Source organism: Tiliqua scincoides, chromosome 2, assembly GCF_035046505.1.
Source record: "Tiliqua scincoides isolate rTilSci1 chromosome 2, rTilSci1.hap2, whole genome shotgun sequence".
Classification (NCBI taxonomy): Eukaryota; Metazoa; Chordata; class Lepidosauria; order Squamata; family Scincidae; genus Tiliqua; species Tiliqua scincoides.
The window spans coordinates 157,729,048-157,755,567 of NC_089822.1; the positions used below are offsets into that span (position 1 = coordinate 157,729,048).

General features: G+C 43.6%; 1 protein-coding gene across 1 annotated transcript in view; it reads right to left on the bottom strand.

Moving 5' to 3' along the window:
• Window positions 1-496: 496 nt before the first annotated feature.
• The window catches only part of EVPL (envoplakin), a 29,219-nt gene continuing 3,195 nt past the window's right edge, over window positions 497-26,520 (bottom strand). The window contains exons 4-21 of the mRNA XM_066613373.1: window positions 24,264-24,389; window positions 23,370-23,408; window positions 22,299-22,460; window positions 21,424-21,531; window positions 19,903-19,998; window positions 19,150-19,275; window positions 17,801-17,947; window positions 15,498-15,652; window positions 13,202-13,299; window positions 11,394-11,575; window positions 9,796-9,974; window positions 9,466-9,604; window positions 7,683-7,876; window positions 7,153-7,303; window positions 6,668-6,751; window positions 6,469-6,579; window positions 5,510-5,602; window positions 497-4,365 (exon numbers count right to left, since the gene is read on the bottom strand). Of these exons, the coding sequence (XP_066469470.1) occupies window positions 919-4,365; window positions 5,510-5,602; window positions 6,469-6,579; window positions 6,668-6,751; window positions 7,153-7,303; window positions 7,683-7,876; window positions 9,466-9,604; window positions 9,796-9,974; window positions 11,394-11,575; window positions 13,202-13,299; window positions 15,498-15,652; window positions 17,801-17,947; window positions 19,150-19,275; window positions 19,903-19,998; window positions 21,424-21,531; window positions 22,299-22,460; window positions 23,370-23,408; window positions 24,264-24,389 (5,637 nt within the window). The 3' untranslated portion in view covers window positions 497-918. The remainder of the gene's footprint in view (window positions 4,366-5,509; window positions 5,603-6,468; window positions 6,580-6,667; window positions 6,752-7,152; window positions 7,304-7,682; window positions 7,877-9,465; window positions 9,605-9,795; window positions 9,975-11,393; window positions 11,576-13,201; window positions 13,300-15,497; window positions 15,653-17,800; window positions 17,948-19,149; window positions 19,276-19,902; window positions 19,999-21,423; window positions 21,532-22,298; window positions 22,461-23,369; window positions 23,409-24,263; window positions 24,390-26,520) is intronic.

Consider the following 26,520-nt stretch of genomic DNA (forward strand, 5'->3'; position numbering starts at 1 on the left):
GGCATCTAGCTGTCATTTTCCAAGTGAGATTCTAGCCCTTGTATTTACATAGAGACATGAAAAAGTGGGTGCCAGGTTTGTAGCAAAGAGGTATTGCTTGTCTCAGTCTGATACAATTTTGTTTAGTTTCAAGTGCCCCCAGTCCTGCCTGAGACTAACCATTAGACTTTTATTCCAAGTATTCTTTGACCACACGTCTCCACCTCACCTTTGGCCTTGTTTTTTTGGAGCTCCACAGTCTTAGAACATATATCCATTGGTTCCCTTCTTAACTCAGCACGTTTTTCTCATCTCTGACTCATGGTTACGATTATGATTTTGTACTGACAAGTGAAGGGAGTGTCTCCATTTTAAAAGATAAATAAGTGGAGCCTTTAAAATATTTTAATTTTTTATTGCGTGCATGACAGTCATCTAACTCAAAGCACCTTGCCATACATCCCATCAAACATGAGACGAAGGCACAGAATAAAAGTTACCAAAGCATGTTTGTTCCATTTTTTAAAAATCCCCTTTATTGCCCTACGGCAGCGGTTCCCAAACTGCAACAAACTCATAGGGGTGCCCCAGGAAATTTTCCTCCCGTTCCGGCTGTGCTGTCGCTAAGACAGCAACAGAAATATAGGGGGTGCTGTGAAGGAATTGCTCTGATGTGAAGGGCGCCGCAAACAAAGTTTGGGAACTGCTTCCTGGGTACACACTCACTCCTGCATTAGAGCTTTCTGTTTCAGCAGTGCCAGCTTTTCTATGTACATTGCTTCCTTGGTGGAAATAAGTAAGATTAGCTATCTAGAGTAGCACATAGCCATCCATAAGAGCAAGGCACTATGTTCATCTGTAGACAGTTCCTGAGCTTTGCTGGGGATTTACAGCACCCGAGGCTATGTAGGTACTGAAGATTACAGTGAGCCGATGATCTCAGAGCCTGAACCGGGACAGGGTCGGTGAATGACTTGCTGTTTGATATGTCTGGTACCCATCAGAAGTGGTTGGAAGGAGAAGGAGCCCACTTAGAGGATCTTTCCGGCAGCGAGCCATAGCTTCCTTGTAATGAATCTTCTCTTTAGTAATAGGGTCAACAAGATCTTGTTCATAGCTGGATTCATCTTGCAGCATCATGGCCAAATCGCTGCTAAGCATGTGTGTCTGGGTAGCTTCTGACATAGGGATACGGCCAGTTTTCTTGGGATCTATCAGCCCTCCAGTCAGGTGTTGGACTAACAGGTAGGGAAAGGCATTATCCTTAGTCATCCATCCTTTCTGAACTGCCTCTCCTACAGACAACCTTCGCTTGGTGACAGGATCTTCAATCCCCGTGAAAGCCTTCTGGGCATTCAAAAGCCTCTGCATATAGGTGTTGTCTATCAGTCCCCTATCAACGGCTTTGTGTACAGAATAGCGGTCCCGTGAAATAAGGTCAATAATGCCTCCAGTAGCAGCCTGAGCCTCTAGAAGCTTTTGAGCTGTCATTGGGTCCACAAGCTTCTTGCCAAGAGCTGACTTGACATTGTACTTATTGTCTGTTGTGGTATCATATATTCCAGCAATGGGGAAGGTATCATCACAGAAAGCCACCTGTGGGCCAGGAGGAAAGAAGGTCTGCTTTTGTTGGAAAGCAGGGGATGAAATTGGAGACTTAGAGATGATTGAACCAATAGACAGTGATGAAGGCTGCTTAGTTTCTCCTGCTACCAGCAGAGCAAACTCAGATATGGGGAGCTTTCCTTCTTTATAGAGCTGGTATTCTTCCTTGGTGATCCTTCTAAAACGCAGGGCATCATCTATGGAGTACTGCTTCCCACTCTTCTTGTCAAGGAGGACAGAAACATCCCCTTTGGGCCCAAGGGTTGTGATTTCCTCCCAGTCGCACTCTAGTTCTTGCAGCTGTATATACTGATTCCTGTCAATCATGCCTCTTTTGTAGGCCTCGTAGGGTGAAATGTCATTGCCAGTCTCTGGATCGAGAATGGAGATTTTTGTGGAGAGATTTGTCTCTCTCATCTGGGTTTCATGGCTCAGTTCTTCCTTATTGACTCTGGACTGGAGTTCCCGGATATTCCTCTCTTTTTCATAAATTTGGTCTTTCTCTTTAAGGATGTCTGATTCGAGTCGAGAAAGCTCTTGACCAAGTTGCATCTTCTTTTGCCGGTCATTTTCTGTCCTCTGGCTCAGGAGCTTGGACTGTTCTCGAAGGAAGAGAATTTTCTCTTGTTTCTGCCTTTCCAGTTCCCTTACTTCATTCTCAAGGCTGGATTTTTCTTGCAAAGTCACATTACTAATTCTCTGGAGATCAGCTTCTTCTATGGACCATGTTCTTTTCATGGCTTCTGCCCTCTCAATCTTCTCCTTGAGATGCCTAATATCTTCTTCTGCAGTCTGCCGGGCAGTTCGCTCTCTGCTTAACAGATCCCAGAGACGTGCACGCTCATTTTCTAGCACTTTATCCTTTTCTACCCTGATTACTTCCTTGTAGATGGTTTTCTCCTGGGACTTGGCTTTTTGCAGAACATCAATCTGGACTTGAAGACTCTTGCATTCCCTCTGCAGGTTCAACACTTGAGCTTTCTCATTATCCAGGTCGATTCGCAGGTTGGTGCTGGACTGCTCAAGAACGGGATCTTTCTCTAGTTTGACAACTTCCTCCATGATTATTTTCTCTTGAACTGGAGCAGGGCTTTCCTCAATTTCCTTTATTCTCAAGGTGACCTGCCTCATTTCCTTTTCCAAAGCAAGCCTTTTATTTCTATCTTCTTGGAAGTTAAGTAGTTTTTCTGTCTCTTCCACTGCTGTCCGAAGCTGATGGACCTCACGCTCCAAGCGCCGGCGGTTGCTCACTTCATCATCCAAGCTTCTACTCAGCCTGTTGCGCTCATCTCTGAGCTTTGGATCTTTCTGCATAAGAACCACCTCCTGGACCACCACTTTTTCCTCAGGCTTCCTCCTCTCCAGAAGCATGTACTTGTTCTGGAGATCATAGATGGTATCTTCAGCTGCCCTCCTCTTTTGTGATGCACTGCGGACTTCTTGACGCAGTCGTTCAGCTTCCTTCTCTAACAGAGGGTCATTCTCATATCGGACAACTTCCTTGTTAACCAGCTTCGTTTCGACTTTGGATCTTTCTCTCTTCCACTCATCTCTTTCTCCCTGTAGCCTGATCAACTGTTCCTGGGACCTTCCATTTGTATTCACAAGATCATTCAGCTGTTGTTTCAACCTGTCTATTTCTCTCAGAACCTCAGGGCTCTTTTCCATCTTTATAACTTCTTGGATAACCTCTTTAAACTCCACAGTAGGCACCTGAGACTTGAGAACTTTGAGCTCAATCTTGGCGTTTTCCACCTCCTGTTCGATTCTTGTCCTTTTTCTTGATGCTTCTTGGAGCTCTTTCTTCAAGCGTGCAATCTCCTCTTCTGTTTCTGGATCAAGACGGAAGATCTCATTGACTCTTTCCTTAATCTCCACCTTAGGCTTTTGCTTCTCCACAGTATTGTATTTGCCCTGCAGCTCTGTCAGTTCACTTCCGAGCATCACATTCTTGTTCCTTTCCGCATCAATGAGCTTTTGAAGTTTGGAAGATTCCTTCAAAAGTTCCGGGTCTTGCTCCATTTGCTTTACCTCTTTCACAATGACTTTAGGTTCTGCTGTTTCAATCAGCTTTTCAAGTTCTTCAATTCTGATTTTTAATTTCCCTATGGTTTCCACCATGGACTTCCTCTTAAAACTGTCTTCATCAATCTGCATCTGCAGAGTCCTGACAGCTTTGAGCATCTCTGGGTCCTTCTCCAGTTTGACCACTTCTTTGACCACCACTTTCTCTCGGATGTTTGGCTGCATCTGCTCCAGCAAGCGCAGCTCTTTCCTGAGCCGTTCAAGTTCAGAGGAGGATGTTGAACTCTCTCGGAGGTGCTTGATCTCCTTTTTGAGACTGACTGCTTGGGCCTCTAGGGCTGGATCTTTCTCTATCTTAGTGACTTCTTTTGTAAGTAGCTGAGGTTTCACAACCTTCCTATCTTTCTCCATTTGGAGGACCTTATTGCTTACCATCTGAATATCTGCCTGAAAGGTCTTCCTCTTCCTATTTTCATCCTCAATTTGATGAGATATTTTAGACAGATCACTTTCCAGAGCTGGCTCTCTGTAGTACTGCACCACTTCTTTCTCTTCCACTCTTTCAATGGGCCGCTGGGTCTTCAGCATCAAAAGCTTGCTTCTCTGTTCTTCCAGCTCCTGTTGAGCCCTGGCCTTCTTGCTCCTTTCCATGTCCAACTGAGATTTCAGAGCTTCTGATTCTCTCAGTGACTTGGTTGTATTCGCAGTCTGTTGGGTCTGCTCATGGATCACCTGCACTGCATCATTTACGTCCTTCTGGAGAAGGAAAAAGCAAAAGCAACTTTTGAGGAGAAAGTGAAAAGGCAATTCTTACAAAATATTATGCAATTTCTGTCTCCTTGCATTCCTTATCATTTCCACTTCTGTTACCAGATGTTTTAGGATCTGGCCACCACTGCCATCAAGGACGGCTGCAAGCAAACTTCAAATGGAATACAGTACATATATATGGAGGCGGGTTCCTGCAACGAAAGTATCAGGCATCCCTGCACCCTACTCTGGTAGAGAGTAGCTTCTATCTCCCTAAAAATAACTTCCTAAGTAATTGGAATGTGGTAGTGCAATAGCATCTCAAGGCAGCAGTCCGGCATATTTTTGGTATGGAAGCAAAGACAGGAACCGAGCAATCCTCCCCCCACCGTTCCAGTAGAAATTCACTAGAATCTATGGTTATTTATATAAGTTGGCCGACATCTTCATAAGGGTTAAGTTCTGAAATCAGGGCATAAGGGGAAAATCACATATAGCTGAAACTACCTTAAAACTGAAAAATACATACTGTCTCTTTAAGAACCCAAAATCACCTTATGAGAGACGCACAGAGACTGCAATGACTAGGGCAGCCGCTTTCAAACTCTAGGAGAGTTTGAACCACAGTAAGTTCTTGCGAGGGCGGGGGGGATTCAGCAACGCGATCCCCAGGATCATGGAGCTAAGGGGGCTGCAGGAACTGGGATGCACTCACCAGTCCCTGCAGCAGCCTGTCAGGGGTGCGGGGAGCCCTGTGCAAGTATCTGCAGGGCTCCCTGCACCCCCAACAGACTGCTGCAGGGATTGGTGAGTGCATCCTAGTTCCTGCAGCCCCCTTAGCTACATGATCCTGGGGATCATGTAGCTGCTCCCCCCTGCCCCGCCCCTTAAGGGGAAAGTGGCCAGGGCTCTCTGGCTGGGGCATCGCGAAGCACCAGTTTGAAAAGCCTTGGATTAGAGAACGGCAGATTCTTTTTCCCACCTCATGCTCACTCTGTAGCATATACTTAGTGAATGGAATGGCCAGCACAATCACCTGCACTATTCAAACTGTTTTTTTCCCTTTTTTGTTTGGGTGCTGATGCAGGCCAACTGTATTCATTTAACTTTGCATTAATAATATTTGCATTTGAGTATGATCCACAGATACCTTGTCCATAATTTTCTTGGCAAATTCCAGCCGGCTGAGCTGCTGTTTGTTTTCGGCAGCTGTCTCTGTGAAGAGTCTCGTCACCTCGTTTTCCTGCAGAGGTTTGGCAAAAACATTTAGACATCATGGCATGCCTTCCTGTCATTCTCCCTCTACTTCAGGCCTACCAAAAATTTTCTAGGTCACACTGTTGAACAAAGGACATCACAGCAAAACCTATGCCTCTCGTCTGATCTCGGAAGCTAAGCAGGGTCAGGCCTGGTTAGTATTTGGATGGGAGACCACGTGGGAATACTGGGCACTGTAGGCTTAGACCATAGTCTTTCGAGACTGAAGGTTGCCAACCAACCAGTATGTAGGCACAAGGTAAATGCAGGAACAGAGGCAGAAACATTTGAGTATGCCTTGCTGATCTTTGCTGTCCTACTGGCTCCCAGCCTGATGCTTCTCGGTCCTTTGTTCATGACATGCTATAATGAGGGTGACACATGTGATTATTAGAAAACTCTGGGTATAGGGGGGTTTGCATTGCAGGAAGAGGTTGAATATTAAGATTAAGATTTTGAAGTCCTCCACAACCAACTAAATGCATCATTGTGAGTTACAGGCTTAAGTTTACTCATGTGTAGGAGACACATAAGATCATTATTTGGAACAGAACATCAGCAGGGAGGTTGAGAGTAGTTAACTCTTTGCCACCACCTATTTTTCCTGCTGAAAACCACCTCTAAGGAGGGACAATTTAAAAATGCCATTGTAGCAAACACATTTTCAGGGGTAAAGTGTTGCTTCGTAGTGGTGATTTTCAGTGTGATAAATAGCATGAAGGCAAAGTGTTAAATAACCTCCCTGCTGAGATCCCAATCCAAACTGTGGCCCTCCACTTGAGTAAACTTAAGCCTGTGATCTCACTATGATGTGTTCAATGCCATGTGTGGTTTGGCCCTTTAAGTTCTCACCTGAGCCTGGATGCTCTCCCGAAGTGGTGTGACTCGGAGGCGTTTGGCGGTTGAAGCAATCAGAGCAGGGTCCAAGGAGGACCGATATTTTTCTGCCTGAAGCTCATAATCCTGTTGTAAGAAATGACAGAGTTAAAGGAGGCACTAGGCTGGTTCTCCAACTGAAAGCAGGAAGTGTATAAAAACTCCACAAACTTACAGTGAGAACAGACTGCACATTCTGGGACAGGCTGACCACAGCATTCTTCTCAGATTCTTTGCTCTGAATTTCATCAGCCAGCCTCTGCAGGAGAAATGCAAACAGGACAAGATCCAGTATAAGATGGTATTTTTGTTTCTAAAGCACCAGGCGCATGCCTAGTCTTGGAGGTTTTCAAAGAAAGAAACAAAGAATAACAAGTCCCTGCCCCAAAGTGGTTTCAATCTAGGAGTCTGATCTGTCATGCCTGCTTCGTACACCCGTGTTATCATTTGGTGCTAGAGTCACTGAGAGAAGCACATGCATGTGCAAAGTTGGACTTGCTCTAACAATTACTCTTCTACCACTGCTTTCCAATGTGTTTTGTTTAGTGGCTTGTACGAGTCCAGCTTTCTCTTGGTGTGTGCTCATTCTGTCAATGCCCATGAGAATTGTAGCAGGAGCCTTTCTCCCCCGTCTTTGCCTGAAGAGCTCATAGTGCTCACCTTCTGAGACTGGAGCTTGTAGTTGATCTGGCTTGGCCCATCTGTGGTTTTGACTTTGTACTGGGGCAGACTATTAAGCCAGAACATCAGGTTCTCATTGGAATTTTGAAACTGCTGGTAGGTGAGGCTGGTGTTCCTGAGTGTCTTCTCCCTGCTCAGAAAGTAAAAATGGAGGTTAGGAAGAAAACTGCCTTTGGTGAGTTTTGCAAGAGGCCTGACAGGGAAATCTGGAAAATCTAGGGCTGGTTGCGGGGACATGAAAGGCTGAGACAAAATACCTATTTGCTCTGCACAAGCTACCTTGCAGAATAATTTGCTCTACAAGGTTGTTTAGACATGCTGGCTTGTGGCATATCTGCTGCTTTGTTTTAAGAGCAGTTCTCTTGAGCTCTTGGAGGGAGAGAGACTTTGGAAGCCATCTCTGATCATTTCCAAACCTGGCTTTTTAAATAAGTTGACTCACGAGACCTCTGGATCTCTGAATTTTCCCACTAGGTGCACCCTCAAGTAGAGAGAGTTGGGCTTCTCACCGGTAATCCAGCTGGTCAGCTACAGCATGGTATCGGTCATTAAGCAGCTGGACCTCCTTCTTCTGCCTAGGAAAGTCAGGGCAGTACTCTTGGAAGTTGTTCTGCACAGCACTGCAGCTGTGCTCTGCATCCTTGAGGCTGCGGTTGAGCTTCAACAAACTATCTTCTTGTTTGACTAAATCTCGCTTCAGTTTCTACAAAAGGGAGGACACGTTGAACCATTTTTTTAAAAAACAGTAAATGGAAAAAAGAAATGTTGGCATCACCTGGGAAGGGGAGAAATCATAAATTCCCCTAGTATACAAATAGGCTACCAGAAGCAAGATCAATGCTTTGTCTTGTTGGGCAAAGTAAGAAATTTCTAGGACAAGTGGTGTGCACCACCAGCGGTATGTTTATTTCATCCGAGGCACAGGTGACTCCAGTGATGGTGGTTCTGATGGATTTTGTCCCCAATGCAAAAATACTCAGTAGGCATGCCACCTTCCACTTTGACCTTTCATGCCCATGTATGGCCAGAGGCACTAGATGCTACAGTGTTTATTGTAGCCTGCCTGGTTTGTTGCCATTGGCCACAGAATACATCTCTGGAAGGGAGTCAATGAGCTGAATAAAAGACTGCATGAAGCTCACAACAGATTTGCAACATTTCACCAGTGCTGCCTTGTTGTGTACTCTGAGGGTCTAATCTGACATGCGCACAAATGCATGCTTTTGACCTTTGATTGAAAGAAGAATCAGTGCAGAGTTGGGGATGGGCATGTGTAGAAAATGGCCCCAAACTTTGGTGGGAAGTAGGGATGCTTTAATACTTAGCCCCTACAGTGGCTTGTAATCCAACATGGTGCTTCTGGTGCACCATTTATTCAAAAAAACTCATACAAAGCCTATAGAACCTTTCCCCCTATAAATAGTGCACGGTTGGGGTGGGGCACAATCCAGCAACAAATCATGGCAGGGATTAAAAACTAATGCCACCTTATCCTCTGCCATGGCTTTGGGCTATTTTGCATGCAGGCATGTGTGCACTATTTGTTTATGCAGTAAATAATGAAAGGGTCAAAAATACTGTATGCATTTTTGTGCATGTCTGATTAGACCCAAGATTATACAGTAAATGTAAAAGTCACAGAGATGTGTTACCACAATGCCTACCAGTTGGTTTTTATAAGAGTGTGTGTTTATGTTCATGTTATTGCAACCTGCCTCCTATATATTCCCACCAGTCATTGCTCTTCCTCCTCACCCCCATAACCTACCCCCTGGTTGCAACACATGTTCACCCAACTTCATCTTCTCTTCCATAATTACAGTACCACACTTCAAGCCACTATATCTTAATCCTGGCCAGGTAATTTTGGCTCAGCTTCTTTTGCAACAAGTTGGCTCTCTGATCTCATTAATTAATGCCTGCAGGTAGTTACATGTAATGAGATCTTCCTGAAAATGGTTTCACGTCACCTGAGAGTGATGGGAATGCATGATTCCAGGTAGCCAAGGACAGGAATAAACCTAGAAGAGGATCTCTGTGTAGACAGATAATTGCTCTGAATTCAAATTATCATTGAGAAGACTAATCAGTGAAGAAGTGGGTTTTTTTCTAAAGCAACTGACAAAGTAGCTTCCAACTTAGCGGATTTGACATTCTCAGGGATAGGTTTTAAAATGAACAAGAAAGCTTGCTGATCAACTCTCCCGTGTATCTTGGTGGTGGGAGAAAATGATGTTGGGCTAACCAGCTCCCTTTCTCCCTATACCCCAGTTCCTCTGACTTTACTCTCACCTGAAGGTCATTGCAACGATCCTGCAGTGCATTGGGTGAGGCTGGGATGGTGCCATCATGAGATAACTTGGCCTCAAAGGTGCTGACGATCTTGTCTGTGCTCTCAATCTGATTCTCCAGGTTCAGGCCTGCTTTGGCTCTGAGGAAGGGGAAACACTAAAGCTGAAGGGCAACGTTTCACTTCAAAACTGTTTCCTTGCACAGAAGCAAGAAGCAATTTCCCTGTATCAAGTGAATCAAAACACTGGGGAACATTTTAAAGGATGTTTCCCCCTCCCAGCATTAACACAGTTCTATTCTCTGCTACAGGGTATTTCTGATGCCACTTACTTTTCATCATAGAGCCTGGCAAGTACTGTCACATCATTGCATTTGTTCTTGATGTTGTTGAGCGTCACAGGGAGCTGAGAGGCAGAGGTGCCAGCAGGCTTCTTGGAAAGATAGGCTTCACACTCCTTCCGAGCAGATTCCTTCTCTGCTTCTATGGCTTGAAGTCTCCTTCTTGTTCCCTGATAACAAGGCAGACTTTTAAAAAATCAATCTTTGAAGTCCAATTTGATATACTGCTAAGAGATTATGACTCATCTCAAAGGAACACATCTCCACAATACACAGTAGCTTGGGCTGGCTACAGTTTATGTGGCTTGATTATGTGTCCTGTATCATTAGACTTATGACCACTTTGGACCTGATCAGCCCAATTGAGCTAGTTTCTCTTCCATTCACATCTGAGAGTGCTAGAGACAGTTGTTTCATGTCAGATGAACTTTCTCACCCAATAATCTATTTCAGAGATCTCAAACTCATTTCATATAATGGGCTTAATAGCATTCATGTCACCTGCTAAAGGCTGGAAGTGACATAATTTAAGCAGAAAGTGACATCATTTAACAGGCGATGGCTAGAAATAAGTACTTTGTTCCCACATAGGAACTCAGCTGAAAATGACAGAAGAGAAAATGTGCAAATCTGGTTCATAATTTCAAGATATGAGAAAGCCCAATTATCACATTGGGAGATCCCAATTATAATTGGGGGTGGTGGTGGATAAATTGCTTGACACCCCGATTCAATTATTTATCAACACAGTATGTGAAACAAGTTGGAATTCGAAAAGAACAAGCAGAACTGCATTATACAAAATCTTGGGGAGGAAAAGGATAGTAATTTAATCTTTTGCACTGGCATCCTTCAGTCTCAGAAGACTATGGTATTGCGCTCTGAATGGTGGTTCTGGAACAGAGTGTCCTCTCCAGTGCGTGAAGCCTGAGTAAAGTAGGTATGGAGGATAGGCTGTTACCCATGCAGCAAATCCCCCCTCTCCACATCGCTGAAATGGTCCAATGGAAAGGCAGAAGCCAATACGGTTGGTTCCAGCGTCGTCGCAGGAGTTGCCAGAACGTGACTGTGTTCAGCCATGAACTGCCTCAGGGACTCCGGCTCTGGATTTTGCCTCAAGGTTGACTCCTGAAGCCTTTTCCATAACTGGACGTAGCCACAAGGCAGTGGAGGTTTGGGATCAGAGTTTTCCTTCTCTCAGATGAGCTGCCTTCCTAGGCTCACGAGTCCCATCTACCCGGTGGCTGTTTAGTCGCCTCTTATGACAAGTACAGCCAAACTGAGGGCCTATTCTTATCCCCCAGCCCCCAGAGGTAAATTTAATCTTTACTAAGCAGCTTTAAGTGTTACATGACAATGCCTCTTTTTCCTTCGTCCTGTACCACAAATATCAGTGGGCTAACCTCAGTTAATTTTATAGTATAAAAACACATCAAGAGGCCCATCTCAGAGCACTGCAGCCAGTAGAGTGCTTTTTCAGCAGTGGAAAATAAGCATCTCTTATTTGCATGGTGCTTAAACAACTCAGCTTTGGCCAATGCAGGCCATCAGGCTATCATAGAAACATGAACAATACCCTCAGCACTTGCCTCCTGGTCTCTGATCCGTTGAGTGAGATCTTCTGTAGGGTCACTGTGGTTTAGTGGGGACCTCAAGCGGTTAAAAATCTCCTTCTTGACCTCATCCAAGTCACCATCTACCTTATCCAACTTATGGAGCAACTGATCAGCTTGGGGATCATCCTGGACCATGGTGGAGTTTCTAACTGGGACTGAAATGATAGCAAATATTGACTAAAGCACGGTGGTGTCGTGGTAAATTTTTGAAGTGCAGGAGCTCATCATGGCAAAATCCCCATAGCTGCAACCCTCTAAGACAACACAAAAAATCCAAAACCTAATTTTAAACATCTTCATTAGTGTGTTTTCTTCTTCTGCAACATATTCCCACTCTGTAACTTATGTTATTTCATTTAAAGAGCTGGCTCATTTCATCCCAAACTCTTGGATTGCAACAAATGTATAAATCCTGAAAAAAGAAATTACCCCAGATAAATATAAACAAGTATATTACTAAGCAGGTTTACTCAGAAGTAAGTTCCACTGTGTTAAATAGTATAGCAAGTCCTCACTTAGTTGTTTCATTCAAAGTCATTTCTTTATAAAGTTGGTGAGGGGAAAAAACTGATTCCCAGCCGAGGCCACTGTCTGTGAGAAATTTTCACCTTCTCCCCATGTCTGCTCACATTTATTTCAGTGTTTAATAGCAGAAGTGTTCTGGGTCTTTACCCAGAAGTTTGTTGATGTTTTTGTGACCAGAAATATGCTGTAGGAATCTAACACTTGTTTATGTATATCAATTAGACCAGTGGGTCTCAAACTATGGGACCAACTAGATGGGTCACGAGCCAATTTCAGGTGGGTCCCCATTCATTTCAAGATTTTATTTTTAATACATTAGATTTGATGCTACCATGGTACGTGACTGCATCTGGGGAAATATTACAGAACTGTACTTTTAACAGGTTACTGTGTATACGCTTTTTACTTCTGTGTAAGTGTGAGTAGGTTTGCAGCCTAGGATTGCTAAAAATTTTCCTGCTTGATGATGTCACTTCTGGTCATGACATCACTTCTGGTGGGTCTCGAAAGATTCTCATTCTAAAAAGTGGGACCCGGTGCTAAAGGTTTGAGAACCAGTGAATTAGACTATGGTAAAATGGGTTTTGTTATAAGTCATTTTGTTTGAAGTTGCAGTTTTCAAGAACCTATCAGCAACTTTAAGTGAGGATTCGCTATACTTCCTCAAAGGGACAGTGGCCTAAGATTGTTGCTTTAGGCTGCAATCCTATAATGCTTTCCTGAGAGTAAGCTCCATTGAATGCAATGGGACTACCTTCCGAGTGAACAGGCATAGGAGTTTACTGTTAATGTAATGTGTGCTGCATAATGTCTCTAAGGCAGCAAAAAATAAATAAAAGGGTACAGACAAGGCAAATTTCTTAGGTCGCCTGCTCTTGAGCCTGATACTTCTTCTTGACTACATTTTTTTGAAAAAATAATATCACTGCTTCTGCTGCAGGAGAGGTCCCAAAACTCTGCTGTGTGTGCTTCCCCTCAATCACACCCTTGTTCAAGCAAGTGGAGCTTTCAGTGTGCATACAAATGCACATTTGGCATTCTTATAGATGTTCCTCCCCTCATTTCTCGCCTGCATTTGGAATGGTAATCCTTCCCTGGGATGCCAGCTACAAACCTACATCTTAAAATGAATTACTGAATAGGCAGCACAACCCATCTTGAAGTCTCCTGGGAATACAGCACAGTGGTTTCACCCCCCATCAGATCGCAATGGCATTTTGATTTCCAGCAGGAAATCAGTTTGGTTGCTGACATACCATGATGACTGGATTTAATTGGTTCCCTGTGGCAGCTTCTGAGTGTGTTCTGGACTGTTGCTCTCTTCTGTTTCACGGCACCCAGCTCACCTTCCAGCCTACATGCAACAGGCAGAAATCAGCATTGCTCACTGGCTCACAGCACTCGTTGTCTACCAAAGTATGCTGGAAGGTTAGTCTAACAAAATCACATTATTTGTATTCCAAATTAAATAGCACCTGCTGTTGTTTTTTTTAACTTCACAACAATTAACATGGGTCAATTCTACTATTTCCTGGTTCATTTATGTCCTGTTTGTCTTCTGTGATTGAACTCAAGATAGCATATACTGAGGTCCCTGGTTGTCACCCTTCTTAGTACAGGCCAGATCCAGATCTGCTTAACATTAGCAGGTTTCCATATCATGTGCCTTCAGATCAAGTGCTGGGACTACTTTACAAACACATTGCTTTCTGGTGATCCCTCAGAAGTAGCACTGAGAGGAACTAGGCTCACCTTTGTGATGCTGATCTTCTCACTACCCTCAGGTCACATCAACAGCAAACAGACTCTGACACCCATGTTCAGATATTCACTGCCACCAGCAGTGTGGGTTTAATATCTCAGGTTTAGTACAAGGCTTTTTTCTCACCATGAGGGTCTCTCTGCTGGTTGACAGCCTTTCTTAGTTGCATTACTTGGGTGAATGGGAAGAAATAAACCACTACTAACTCAGAACCATGGGGTTCTGTGCTCCCCTGGGAGGGATGGTTTTTCCCGGATTTCTCAAGACCAATGATAGATTGATTGGTTAATCTCAGTTCAAGAAGATACCTATGTTCATCTCCTCCAAACCATTGTAACCGAGAGCCTTACTGTACCAGTGTCACCACATTGTCATCTTACAGGTGTACCTATAATCACAGTGGTTTTGTCCGTTTACTGGCTGAATGGGGTTGATGAAGCCCATTCTTCAACTTTGGTGCTTTCTAATGTCATGTCTACCAGGTGGCTGTGATCTTATGTTAATTTCACCTTTTTGTACAAACTGCTCAGATGGCTTCCACTAAGGGCATTTTTACCAGATGTGAATCCTAGAGACAATAAGCTGTGGGCCAGACTTTGGAAACACAAAGAATAGACAGGAGATGGCTATACATCATACCCATTGACACTTCTGGTTGCTTGGAGGAGGTGAAACAGAAAGCATGCTTAAAGTGTGTGTGTGCCTTGCATGTGTGTGTAGGAAATGTCATCAGTTGATGAGAGTGTAGTAGAAATATAAAAATGTGGCAAAGGCCCAAGGATATTTTAGGGTGCGTATTTTGGAGAGAGAAAATATTTCTTAGAAATATCACATTTAGCTTTAGAGAGTTGTCAACACTTTTAGATAGATGTGATGCCCCGGGAGTACCAGAAAAGAGTACTAATTAGAAAGAATATCAAAGATTCACAGGGTCCCCATTGGGAGGGAATAGAATCTACAAAGTGCAACTTGTATGGAACTTGGAAGTATATAAGCTAATTAAAATTCCTGTTTCAAGGAGTGTGCTAAGCAACGAGCTACATGAATAGTGTGCATTTCGAAAGAACCAGTCCAGACAAAAAGGGATTACTGGCCAAGCAGATGAGTCCCTTAAGCAGAATGACCAGCATTTCTCCAGATTATATTTATACAGGGTACTACCAGAGAGCCTTAAGGCTGAATCACCATTGCAGCAATAATGATGTGTACAGGTTAGGAGTCCACATGCACCAGTTGGGGCTCTTGCATGGTGGCTGATCACATGGACATTTTATGGTGTGAATCAGCACCCAGATGTGATCACTGTCTACATGAATATAACCAGGTTGTGTGAGAGCTAGTCCACTTTAGAGAATGTCAGGATAATACAACTAGGCTGCATTCATTTATAAAGTGGTATTTGGTAGGGCCAGTTCATACCATGAGATCTCCATTCTGTCAGCAGGCATATGGAAGCCTGATATGGTACACATGTACATTGCTTATATATGCTACAGCCAACATGAACCAACCTTGGAGTCTTCTGCTACAGAATCATAGAGTTGGAAGGGGCCATCAAAGTCATTTTAGGCCATGGAGTCCAATTATGGCTCCAATACCCTCCAATAACCATGTGATACAGATGCTGCTATTATCCCTATTTCACAAACTCTGATGTGGAGCCACCATGTGTAAGCTTCACAACTCTACCTATGAAGCTTGTATCCAACAGTATCTGTAAACAATAGACACAAAATGTATTCTCACCTACTTGTGTATTCAGAGGAGAAAACACAAAGCTTTATACTCACATGTTAACTCTATCCAGAGCTTCCAGATCTGGTGGCGGGATGGAGAAGCAAACAGCAGGAGCTGTCTTAGTCTCTCTGTTAGAGTTCTGCACCACCCAGTTTTCTTGGCTGCTGTTATCTTTCAGAGTATACTTCTCACCCACCTCAAATTGCACCTGAAATAAAAGGGGTGGAAAAGGGTTTTAGGCCACTTTTGCAAAAAAATAATACAAATACAAAATATTTTTGGGGTGTCACAAAATCCTGACCTTCAATGTCCAAATGTGAATGGTGGGGGGTGCTTTGGGCCTATTTTAGGCCGCAGTCCTATGCACACTTACCTGGGAGCAAACCCCATTAAATTCAACAAGTGCTATTCTCAAGCCAATATAGGCAGGATTGTGCTGTTAATGTACTTAAATGATCTATGCAATTTGGACATAACTGAGCACAGAGAAGTACAAAAATACGGACCATCTTTTCTCCTTAAGCTGTGCCGTATCATGTACTCACCCCTCAATAATGGGGTTAATCATTGCATAGTGTTTCATTCCACCTCCCCCCAATGCATTCTCTGAATATGCGTGTTGAAATTTGAGGATTTAACGAAAGTGATGGTAGTGGAAATGAAATACAGCATGCTCAAGGTTTTGGAGATCTGAATGTCTCCACAATGGAGACATGCAGCATTCATTTACACCACAGCAGGTACTTCATGTTAATGCAGCAATCAAGAGTAGTGATGCCACCAAATTTTACAGAGAGTAGGATTTGAATTCACTTAGCTCATAACATTCTGACATATCCCACATGAGTGCCAACCCATGCTCATAGTTCTTCACTTTGGGTAATAATTTGTGCTATAAGAGAATGCCCTACACATGCCTAACCCCCTTCCCACTTTCACTTGTTTGGTCTGAAGCAACAGATAGGGATACCTTGAAGCCTAAAATACATTTCTCCCTCTCCTCTGCAGCATCTGGAACACACAGATGTTCAGAATCCTGGGAGATGTAGTTTTCTGTATCCATAAAATTACATCTGCTAGTATCCCTGGAATGCTAGTGTTCTAGGTGCTGGTGGTAGTGAGGCCTCCAATCTCCACTGTCACCATTGTTGCAGTCACAATCGCTGCTGGGCCAGTGAAGGGGACTCTGTTCCTGAGCTCAAGGGGTGGGGCATTCAGAAACTGCATTGCAATCCTGATATTAGTGGATTAGAGGCCAGTCAATTATACTTTTATGGGGGACAGTGTGTTGCGGTCCTGTAATGGAAGATCAGAAGATCATCAGGTGGATGATGTGGTGTTGACAGCGATTCCATGTTTTGACAGCTGTTTGACAGCTCTGGGAAGGGAAGGGCTGGCTCCACAGCTGTAACCAATGGAGACCTGGATGGACACATGAGCTTCATTTGACCTTGATGGGACTTTGAATGAGCAAAGGAGGTAGCTCACAACTGAACTGCATTTGGACTTAACAAGGGGCTGTGGGATAAAAGGCAGCTTCAGAAGGAGCAGGGCTACCTGACCAAGAGATATCCTGACCCAGAGGGAGACGCTACCTGACCAAGAGGGACCCTGACCAGACAGAGCTACCTGACCCAGACCTACAGGAGAAGGGGACTGCCAGGACTCTGCTGGAAGACACAGAAGAGAGGACTGCCAGGACTCTGCTGGAGGAGACACTGCTGGAGAGGAGGGACTCTGCTGCAGAACACTGGATTGGGAAGACTGGACTGTGCTTTGGACACTGGATTGGACTTGGAATGGAGGCTTCGGACCTTTACCCACTGAGTTAAGTGGAGTTTGGGGGAAGGAAAGCCTCTGGACAAGAGGACTTGCAGGGAGCGTATGTATTTGTAGCAATAAATTCTTGTTAATTGCTCAACTGATAAGGAGTTATGTTCATTTCTTTGCACACCACAGCTGTTGTTCTTGGAAAAGGAGGGTGTTAATTGGCCAAAAGTGGGCATTAGAAGGAAGTTGGAATATTTGGGACAGGTCCACAGGAAAATCTGCAAAACAATGTTGCTTAAAACTGGTATCATAGTAGAGGAGCTAGATGTCACAGCAACCCTATTTCTGCTCAGAGCATAAGGCTGTCATCTTGTTCAAAAGACAGAGCGGTATCAATGTTTCTGTTCAAAAGACAACATGAGATACTTCACAGCCACTTTCCTTTCAGCCTGCTGTGTTGGGACAGAACAGAAACAGCAGAAGGGAGATTTAAGCAAGACTTCAGAAACCACAGGGTGATACGCATGAGTAAAGGATAGAGCTTCAGGTGGACCTGCTCCCATCACACATGACATTATCTTCTTACATCACCCAAATCCCAGTTGCAGATTGTATCCAGAGTAATTGGCTGAGAAGGGTGAACTCTGCGCAATTTCAAAGGACTGATCTCTTTGCTCCTCCTTTTCAGTTCAGCTATGCTCTTCTCAGCATGTTTCACCATCTTCTCATCATTCTAGATGGGAATGAGAAGCAGAGAATTAAAACCTATATTTAAATTAATTATATAATTAAAATTATATTCTGGTGGCATATATAATAGCCTAGAGTAGGCCTGGGGTCCAGCAAGCCAAACACAATTCATCAGTTATGTATTGCGGCTTGCTAGGTGTTTGACAATCCAAAAGGGGCTTACTGAGCTGCCATATATGAAGGGTAAGCTGGGTTTGGCTTAGAGGGCCACAGGATGTACAGCAGTGGTCAAGAAGCAGGAGATCCTTCTTTGAGGTATGCTGATGGGACAACTTTTGCATTCTTCATATAAATGGAAAGAGAAAGGTCAGGACTGCACTTGCTACCTATGTCTGCACCAAATCTTCATCCATTCATCAAAGCAAAGCAAAGGCTCTCCCCGATTGACTAGAAATCCTGCAAACACTAGGTTCTGTTTAGCCTGTGCTTGCCAGACTCCAACCCGTGGGCCAGATCTGGCACCCTGCATAAGCCCTCCCTTGTGTGAATGGCACTTACCGTTCCGTGGGGGAGCCTTTGCAAAGCACCTCTGTGCACCCCAGTCTCCACGCCGGCCATCTGCTTCCAATACCCCAGCAGGCTTTGCACCCATATTTCTGGGTAGATGCAGCAGGCCAGCGCAAAGACTGGGGATGCATGGAGGCTCTTTGTGGAGGCTCCCTAGCAGAACAGTAAGTGTTGTCTGCGCCAGGGAAGACTTTGCCAGCACACATGAATGGAGATGAGAAGAACAGGGTCAATCACCATGATCCCATGTCCTCTTCCACGTGTTCACTGAACACACTGATTGTCTGAACAGGGCTTTTGTGTTGTCAATTCTTAATTGAGACATTCTAGGGAACTACTCAGCCACAATACACAGGACACGATGCTGTTTTTTGAGCTATTCATCATCCCTTTCTTATTTTCCCATCTATTCTTGCTTGTCTTCACCCAAGTTAATGATATGACACAAGCCATTTGTATAACTTATAGTTTCCTGGCTATACACATCACTGAATTTAGATAAATAAAATAAATCATTAGGTTTATACACATATACACATCACTGAATTTAGATAAATAAAATAAATCATTAGGTTTGGTTGTCAAAATAATCATCCAGGAAAGACATAGCTGTTAAAGGTTGGTAATTAAGACCTAAGAACCTGCTAAAGTTCACTGGTTCCTCCTTGTGGTTCTTACCTCCAGCTGGCGGATTAAGTCGGACACCACTCCAGGGCTGTCTTTGTTGAACCTGCTATATTTTGTATCAAGATCATTGTTCAGCTTGTTTAATGACTGGCTCACTGCATCAGCATCATCATAGAACTAGGACAAAAGAGACAAGAAAAAAGAGTCAGAAGATGCTTCTTCAGCCATGAAGGCAAGAGACTGCAACCTCTGTTGTACTTTCATACTGCAGAGTGTATACGTACACTTGTGCCTTTTCAGGAAGGCACACGCTCACCATAATCAGAACACATACATTTCAAAATATCAATGTTTGGGCTCACATTGGTCCCCACCAATTTTGCTTGTGCTGCACACTGGGGCCATTTGGTGCTAAAGCACAAAAAACCCAGGGATATGCTCTAATGTTATCAATAGGACTTAATAACTTGTTTAATTTTTCTCCAAGAATCCAAATACAGTAGTGGCTGAGAAGGGAGACATGAGATGTTTGCAGGTAAAGTAGGTGGTGAAACAGCGGGGATGGCCCAAGATAGCGAGTAAGAAGTGTAGAAACACACAAAGCCTTTGACCACTAAGCTTTATGCAAACTTTGCTTGGCTTTTACAGTGTATCATTTAGCTGACATTTTTTGCATGTTTTGAATAACTTCCACATACAATCACAAGGACTGGAAACAAGATTTTAAGAAAAGAGACAAAGGTTTCCCAGGTCCTGCATCTCTCACCGTCTGGAATCATTACCTCCTCTGCAAGCACCATTTACCTTTTTATAATTCTCTATGTTTGTCAGGTGCTTCTCCTGGCCGATGCACAAATTGAGAAAATTCTGCCACTCGCTCTTCAGAGTTTCCTGGTGAGCCTGCAGTAAGAATAAGAAACAGAACTTCTTATATGTTTCTGCCTAGCTGCATCACTTCCTTTTGTTGAGTTTCTTCTTGGTCATTTCAGTTAGTTCCAGGTCTGCCAGTGGCAGATAATGCTGGCTGTTGAATGCACGCAAAAGTATTGACATTATAGGACAGAAATAATATGCCTTCCAAAATTTGATAGAGGAAAATTGATCCTGTATCTTTATAAATGAACAGGTTTAAAGTACAATAGTGAACTGGAATGGGCAAGTTTCAATATTTCTGAAATACTCAAATTCAAATTTCTCTACAACCCATGTATACCATAAAACATACAACCACCTATTTTATTCTTGCAAAGCAACTCATTCCCAGTATACTTTTTTTTAAGATTAGAAAGTACTGTATTCTTCTGTGTCTCTGAGAAATTGAGTTACTAGAATCCAGCCACAGCTCCTATTTCAGCTGGAGAGACAGTGTTGAACTTCATTTTCATGTGGCCTCCCCAGACTATACTTGTTCAACTAAGGGCGCGATCCTAACCAACTTTCCAGCACTGGCATAGCTTTGCCAGTGGGGCATGTGCTGCATCCTGCAGTTGGGGGACATTCATGGAGGCCTCCTCAAGCTAAGGGAATGTTTGTTCCCTTACCTCAGGGTTGTATTGCCCTTACCTCACTACTGGAAAGTTGGTTAGGATTGCGCCCTAAGGTCTGTTACTTTCAAAAACTGAACAGCCTACCTGTTCATTACTTGGGGGTCTCAGTATTAAACTTATTTCTTATGTGCTATCCTAGGTTAATAGAAAATAGAAATATGTAAAACATTAAAGTTCAGTTTAATGTTTGTATTTTATTGTAAACAAAATAGTGTGTGTTTATTTTACACGCAGAAAGAGAGAGAGAGAGAGAACCCCATTAAAAAGACTACAGCAGGTGCCAGACTTTTTGTTTGGTTCTTCTCTCGGCCTGAGTGTTTAACACTGAATGATGGCCTACAAGTATTACAGTAATTAATATTAATAATTCTTTTGCAAAACTACTAAATAGTAAGTTATTGTCAAGTAGTTTTGCGAAAGAATTCTTGTACAAACATCCTGGGATTGAGTGTGCACGCACAAGTTATACACTCTGGCCTCAGATGGTTCCCAGGGCCTTCTTGAGTTAGAAGTCCACCACTGGGGATAGGCTATGAAGTAATTGAAACACTATTTCAATTAACATGCAAACTGGGTTGTTCTGCTAAACACATTCTACAAAGGATCTTAAAATAAACAGGTATTTATATGCAATTCGTGCCAACAACAACAAAAATATCTATATGTTGGGGAGAGGTTATTGTTTTAGTGAGTTCCTCTCTCTGGTGATATGTTCCCTAACATCTTTCCCTGTTTTTTAAAATGTGGGGACAGAAATGATTCCAAATTCTGCACCTACCTGTATTGGGCTCACAGCTGGATGCTTTAGTTCAATCATCCTCTCCCCATCATCCTGGAGCATATTCACATACTCTTCCTGGTTAAGGAGCTCATCACGCTTGAAGTCCTGCAAAAGAAATGAAAGCATCTGCATACAAAACACTCCAAATTCTGAAAAATACTGACACTAGTCCTTCATGATGGGAAAAATAACAATGAGTGTTATGGCACTTTAAAGACTATCACACTTATCACAGTATAAGCTTTTCATGTTTAAATCCTATCCAAACCTATCCAATTTTCCAGCGCTGATGCAGCTGTGCCAATGGGACGTACGCTGCATCCTGTAATGGAGAGGCAGTCACAGAGGCCTCCTTAAGTATGGGAAACATTTGTTCCCTTACCCCGGGGTTGCATTGCAGCTGCACTGGTGCTGGAAAGTTGGATAGGATTGGGCCCTAAATCTTTAAGGCACCAGAAGATTCTGTTATTTTTGCTCAAAAGATTAACAAACAATACAATCCCCTAAACGTGGTGGGGAAAAATTAACTAACCAAAACTGTCCTGGAAGCTGGCATGTCTACATGAGCATTGGCTGTTCTGTGATGGTAGGGTAGAGCAAACTAATGGTACCCCACACCCCCAAATGGTAGTGATTTGGTTCAGTCCTGTTTTTTAGAAGCTCTGGTCATTGAGACAACATTTCAATAGTACCCCAAGTTCTAAGGAAACTGAGGCCCAGATCAACAACAGCTCATGCCAGCTAAAACTGTGCCCTGGATTCAGAAATGCATGGATTCACAAGCAAAGAAGCATTTAAACCTGAGTTTTTAACTGAATTCTTAACCACCACATCCTCTATTCATCCCCACCAGGTTTTACAGCCCCTCTTACCTCATACTCACGCCGTACCAGCTGGGGGTCAATCATTTGGTCACTCCAATCCTGTCTCAAGATCTTGTTCTGCTGCTCTGCAAGGTAACCCAGCTCCTTCGTACAGCCTTGTAGATGTGTATAGAGGCTGCCCAAGCTCTGGCTTCTCCAGATAGAGGCTTTCTGCCAGATTGGAATTAGAAGACTTTAATGCACAAGCAGCCTCCTTGTGAGACAAGTCAGCTATCTATCGAGATGTCCATCTAGCTCAATATTGCCTATATTTACTGGCAGATTTTAGATGGGGGATCTTTTCCATTCTCACCTGGAGAGGCAAGAGACTGAACCTGAGAACTTCTGCAAGCAAACTATCACTCTACACTTCCCAACATTTAATGTCACAACAATTCCACAAAGTAGTTTAGGATGAAAACTAGAGGCCATCATTGAACTTTTCTGGCTATGAAAAGGAATTTGGCTGTGTAAATCTGGCTCTCCTACACTAACAGCCCAATGCTATCCAACTCTCCTATGCTGATGCAGCCAAAATGAAGCCTCAGGGTAAGGGAACAAATGTTCCCTTACTTTGAGGAGGCCTCCATGTCTGTCCCCACCACCACTGCAGGTTACAGTGAATGCCCCACTGGCACGGCTACTTTGATGCTGAAAAGTTAGTTAGGACTGGACTGTTAACAACCATATTCTATCTTCTGCATCACAGAGATGACAAGTCGAGGACCTTCACAATGAATAGTTGGCTGGTTGGGTGGGAGGATGGGAGGATGGAGTTAGTGTTCAGTAAATCCTGTGGCCTAACAGAGTGGGTGAAGTGGGTCCAAAGACCCTGGAACTTGCTAATCACTGTGTGGTGCGTGTGGTATTTTAATATTGCATCCATGGCACTTAAATGCTTGATATCAACTGCATTTCTACCCTCACCCTTCCAGTTAGTCTATAAATAGTTCAGGAATCTATTAATCTGCAACAGTCACTAAATTTAATTTTCCAGCCATGCCCACTTTGAATCTGGCAGTCATCAGTAAATATTAAAAAAGAAAAGTCATATTCAAAGTCATTGAAGAAGATTCTTACCAGTAAGTCCTTATACCGAGTCTTTAAATCTGCTGCATCCTGATTGTTTTGAGAGAGAGAGAGAGAGAGAGAACATGTACAAAATGGTTGATGACCTATTGCAACTATATTTTACATTACAGACTATGCTGAAGCTAAAACAGACCTTGTGTTACTGCATACAATATATTAAAAACCTGATGCATTTAAAGTGAAAACAACACATGAAGACTTATTTTTCACAGTTCTGATTCAGTACTGATTTCCAACATGGTTGGGGATGGTGCCTTTTGCTGTACTGCTCATTCCTAGTGGCTGGCAGGGGGGTATTACTCCAGCATTGGGCACTCGTTGGCCCTGCATTTGTCCCCACCTCCTGCTCAGCTCATCCTGGTGGCAGCCACAACTATCTCTGGCTGCCAGTGTTGGGACTGACTGGACTGATTGGATGCAGTGATTGAGTCCTTGTTCACAACACCAATGACACATGGATGTCACACAGATGACATGCCGACATCATGGCAATATATCATGGACGTCACATGGATGATATGTTGATGTCATGGTCATGACACACCACTACCACAGATATTCTATGGTCACTGGGGTTTTACCAGGAGGGGCTATGCCAGCTTTGCCTTGCCGGGACAGGCTTGGAATTGGGCCCTGTTGCACCATTGTCAGGGTGCCATCATGTAGTATTGCCAGGATGGTCTTAGGATATGACAGATGTTTCACTGGAGTCCAGGTAACATTGGCATAATGTCAGAATAGGACTGGCCTTTAATGATGTTACATCATGCTGGGGGGAAAAAGTCTCCAGAAATAACATAGCCAACTCTATTGTCCACAACACAAAGTTGTGAAGTTATGTTACGCGTCACTGCATCTGAAAGGAGACAAATGCCATCCTACTGGACTATGGAGGTTCTTAATCTGGAGGCCATATGCTTCTATCTCCTTCTGAAGGACGTTGTGCTCTGCTATTTGCTTCTCCAGCTCTGGCATAGTAGGTCCATATTTCCCAGAATTCAGTTCTTTCTGCAACAAACACAGAGGTAAATTTATGTATTTATGTTATTTAAAAGATTTTTTCAGTTGGTCTTCAAGAGACTGACCAGGGTGACATATAATAGGCCACAATAACTAACAAATGACAGCGCTATTCTTTTTCAATTCTGCTTAGTTGTTGGGCTGGACACACCACTTCTTTGGTCACCTCCCCAATGGAGAAAGAGACCAACTGGTGGTAGCTGCCAGTACTCCTCTGGCACCCCCTTCAGAGAAACCCTGCAATCCTGATCAAGCACCCACTGCTGCTATCTGCCCTGAGAGGATGGCTTGCGCTGGTATCAATGAAAAGGGTGTGTGTGTTGTCCCTCAGTCATTGGGCAACAATGGAAACCTGAGAGGCTTAGTGGGGAAGGAAGGCATCTCTCCCTTCTGAGGCCCCAAGTGAGGGGATAGGACATTCTCATGCCCTTGGTTGAATGCATGTCACTGACCACTCCCTTTCCTCATGTCTGGGGCAAGAGGGATGTTTTGAGTAGCTAGACAGGTTCTTGTTTTTCTGGATTACAAGCTCAAGAGGATTTACTTTCAGAGGCACAATTAAAACAAAGACTGGAGGCTATTTTCAGTTAGTGAACCTTTTAAAATCTCCCTCAAGTTTATTGCAGAGATACTGCATTTAAAAGTGAGAGCCCTATCTCTTCTGCTGTAATTCTCTGGATGACAGGGGAGACAAAAAGGCTCTAGAGGTGATTATGGGACAGCATAACCATCAATTTGCATGGTGCAAGTTCTTGAAAATGTCTTCCATGAACAGCAATGCCAGAACTGTTTGATTTGTTTTAATCGCTAAGGGTTGCTACATAGGGCCATTTTAGCATGTTGTAGAATGTGGGTTGGTTCAATCCACACAGAACTTTTGCTTTCAGTGGTGAAATACACTGCCACACCCAAACGGGATGGACTTATCTGCTCAGAGTGATCATACTGCTGCCTGGGAGGCTGTGAGTTGTGGTCCCTGCTGAGGGTGTAACAGGGAAAGTGGAGTTCATAGGTCCTTACCCACTGACAACGATGCTGGTGTACAGCCTTTTGTGCCATGTAGTGTAGTCTGATAACAAGAAAGAAATCCATCTAGAAATTTTAATGGATCACCTAGTTTTGCTTCTCTCAGATATTTATAATTAACAGAACCACCTGTTCTGCTGTACCAAGGAAGGATGGATGATATAGTGGAGAAGTTGTGGCTGTAATTTAATAGCATTTGTATGAAAATCTCAAATGCTCAGATTGGAATTGTTGGCACCCTTCAATCTCAAAAGACTCTGAATGGTGGTTCTGAAACAGCGTCTGGTGTGGCTGAAAAGACCGATTCAGGAGTGACAATCCCTTCCACACTGGGAGATTGGAATAAAGGGCCATAATCTGATACAATTAACCTGGGATGCCCAAAGGCTGCCACTAAAGTCTGCAACACCCAAATGATAGAAAGTGTATCAACATTCTACAGTAAATAAAACTTTGCCCTACTTTGAATAAGCAACCCATATAGCCAGGAATTTCTGACACTGCTTTCACTAAGATAGGTCACTGCCAAGGCCTTTTAGCTGAACACCAGCACTCAGATGGGGCTGGAAGAGGACAAGTTCTAATAAGATGACAAGTGTCCCATCTTTGTCTAGAATGGACCACTAACCTATGTTATGCAATCTGACCTTCATTTTAGAAACGTCCTAGTATCTGTCAGGTAACGGAACCAGGACTGTACCTCTCAGCCCTTCAATATTATTGTTCTAAATTCCCATGGAAGGTATCCCCCTTTCCACACAGGCCTCAGTGCTGCTTCATAAACTCAGACAACAGGCAAGTGAGAGCATGATTGTGTGTCACATTAAATGACGTGCACTTGCCTGTAGGCATATCTGCAACAGCAAGTCAACACATGTGCTGTCATAAGGGCTGGATAAATTAACCTTCAACTATGCAAATATTACTGGCTCTGATCCAATATGCCATACGCTTCACTTCACCTAAAAGCCGTGGGGCACCCTCCTTCCAGAAGCAGGCTCCTACACAACTCATTCCCAAAACTTGGGATGGGACGGGACTGCAGGAATTGTCTGCAATGAAGAATGAGGAGTTGCTACTGGGTGAAAAGGAA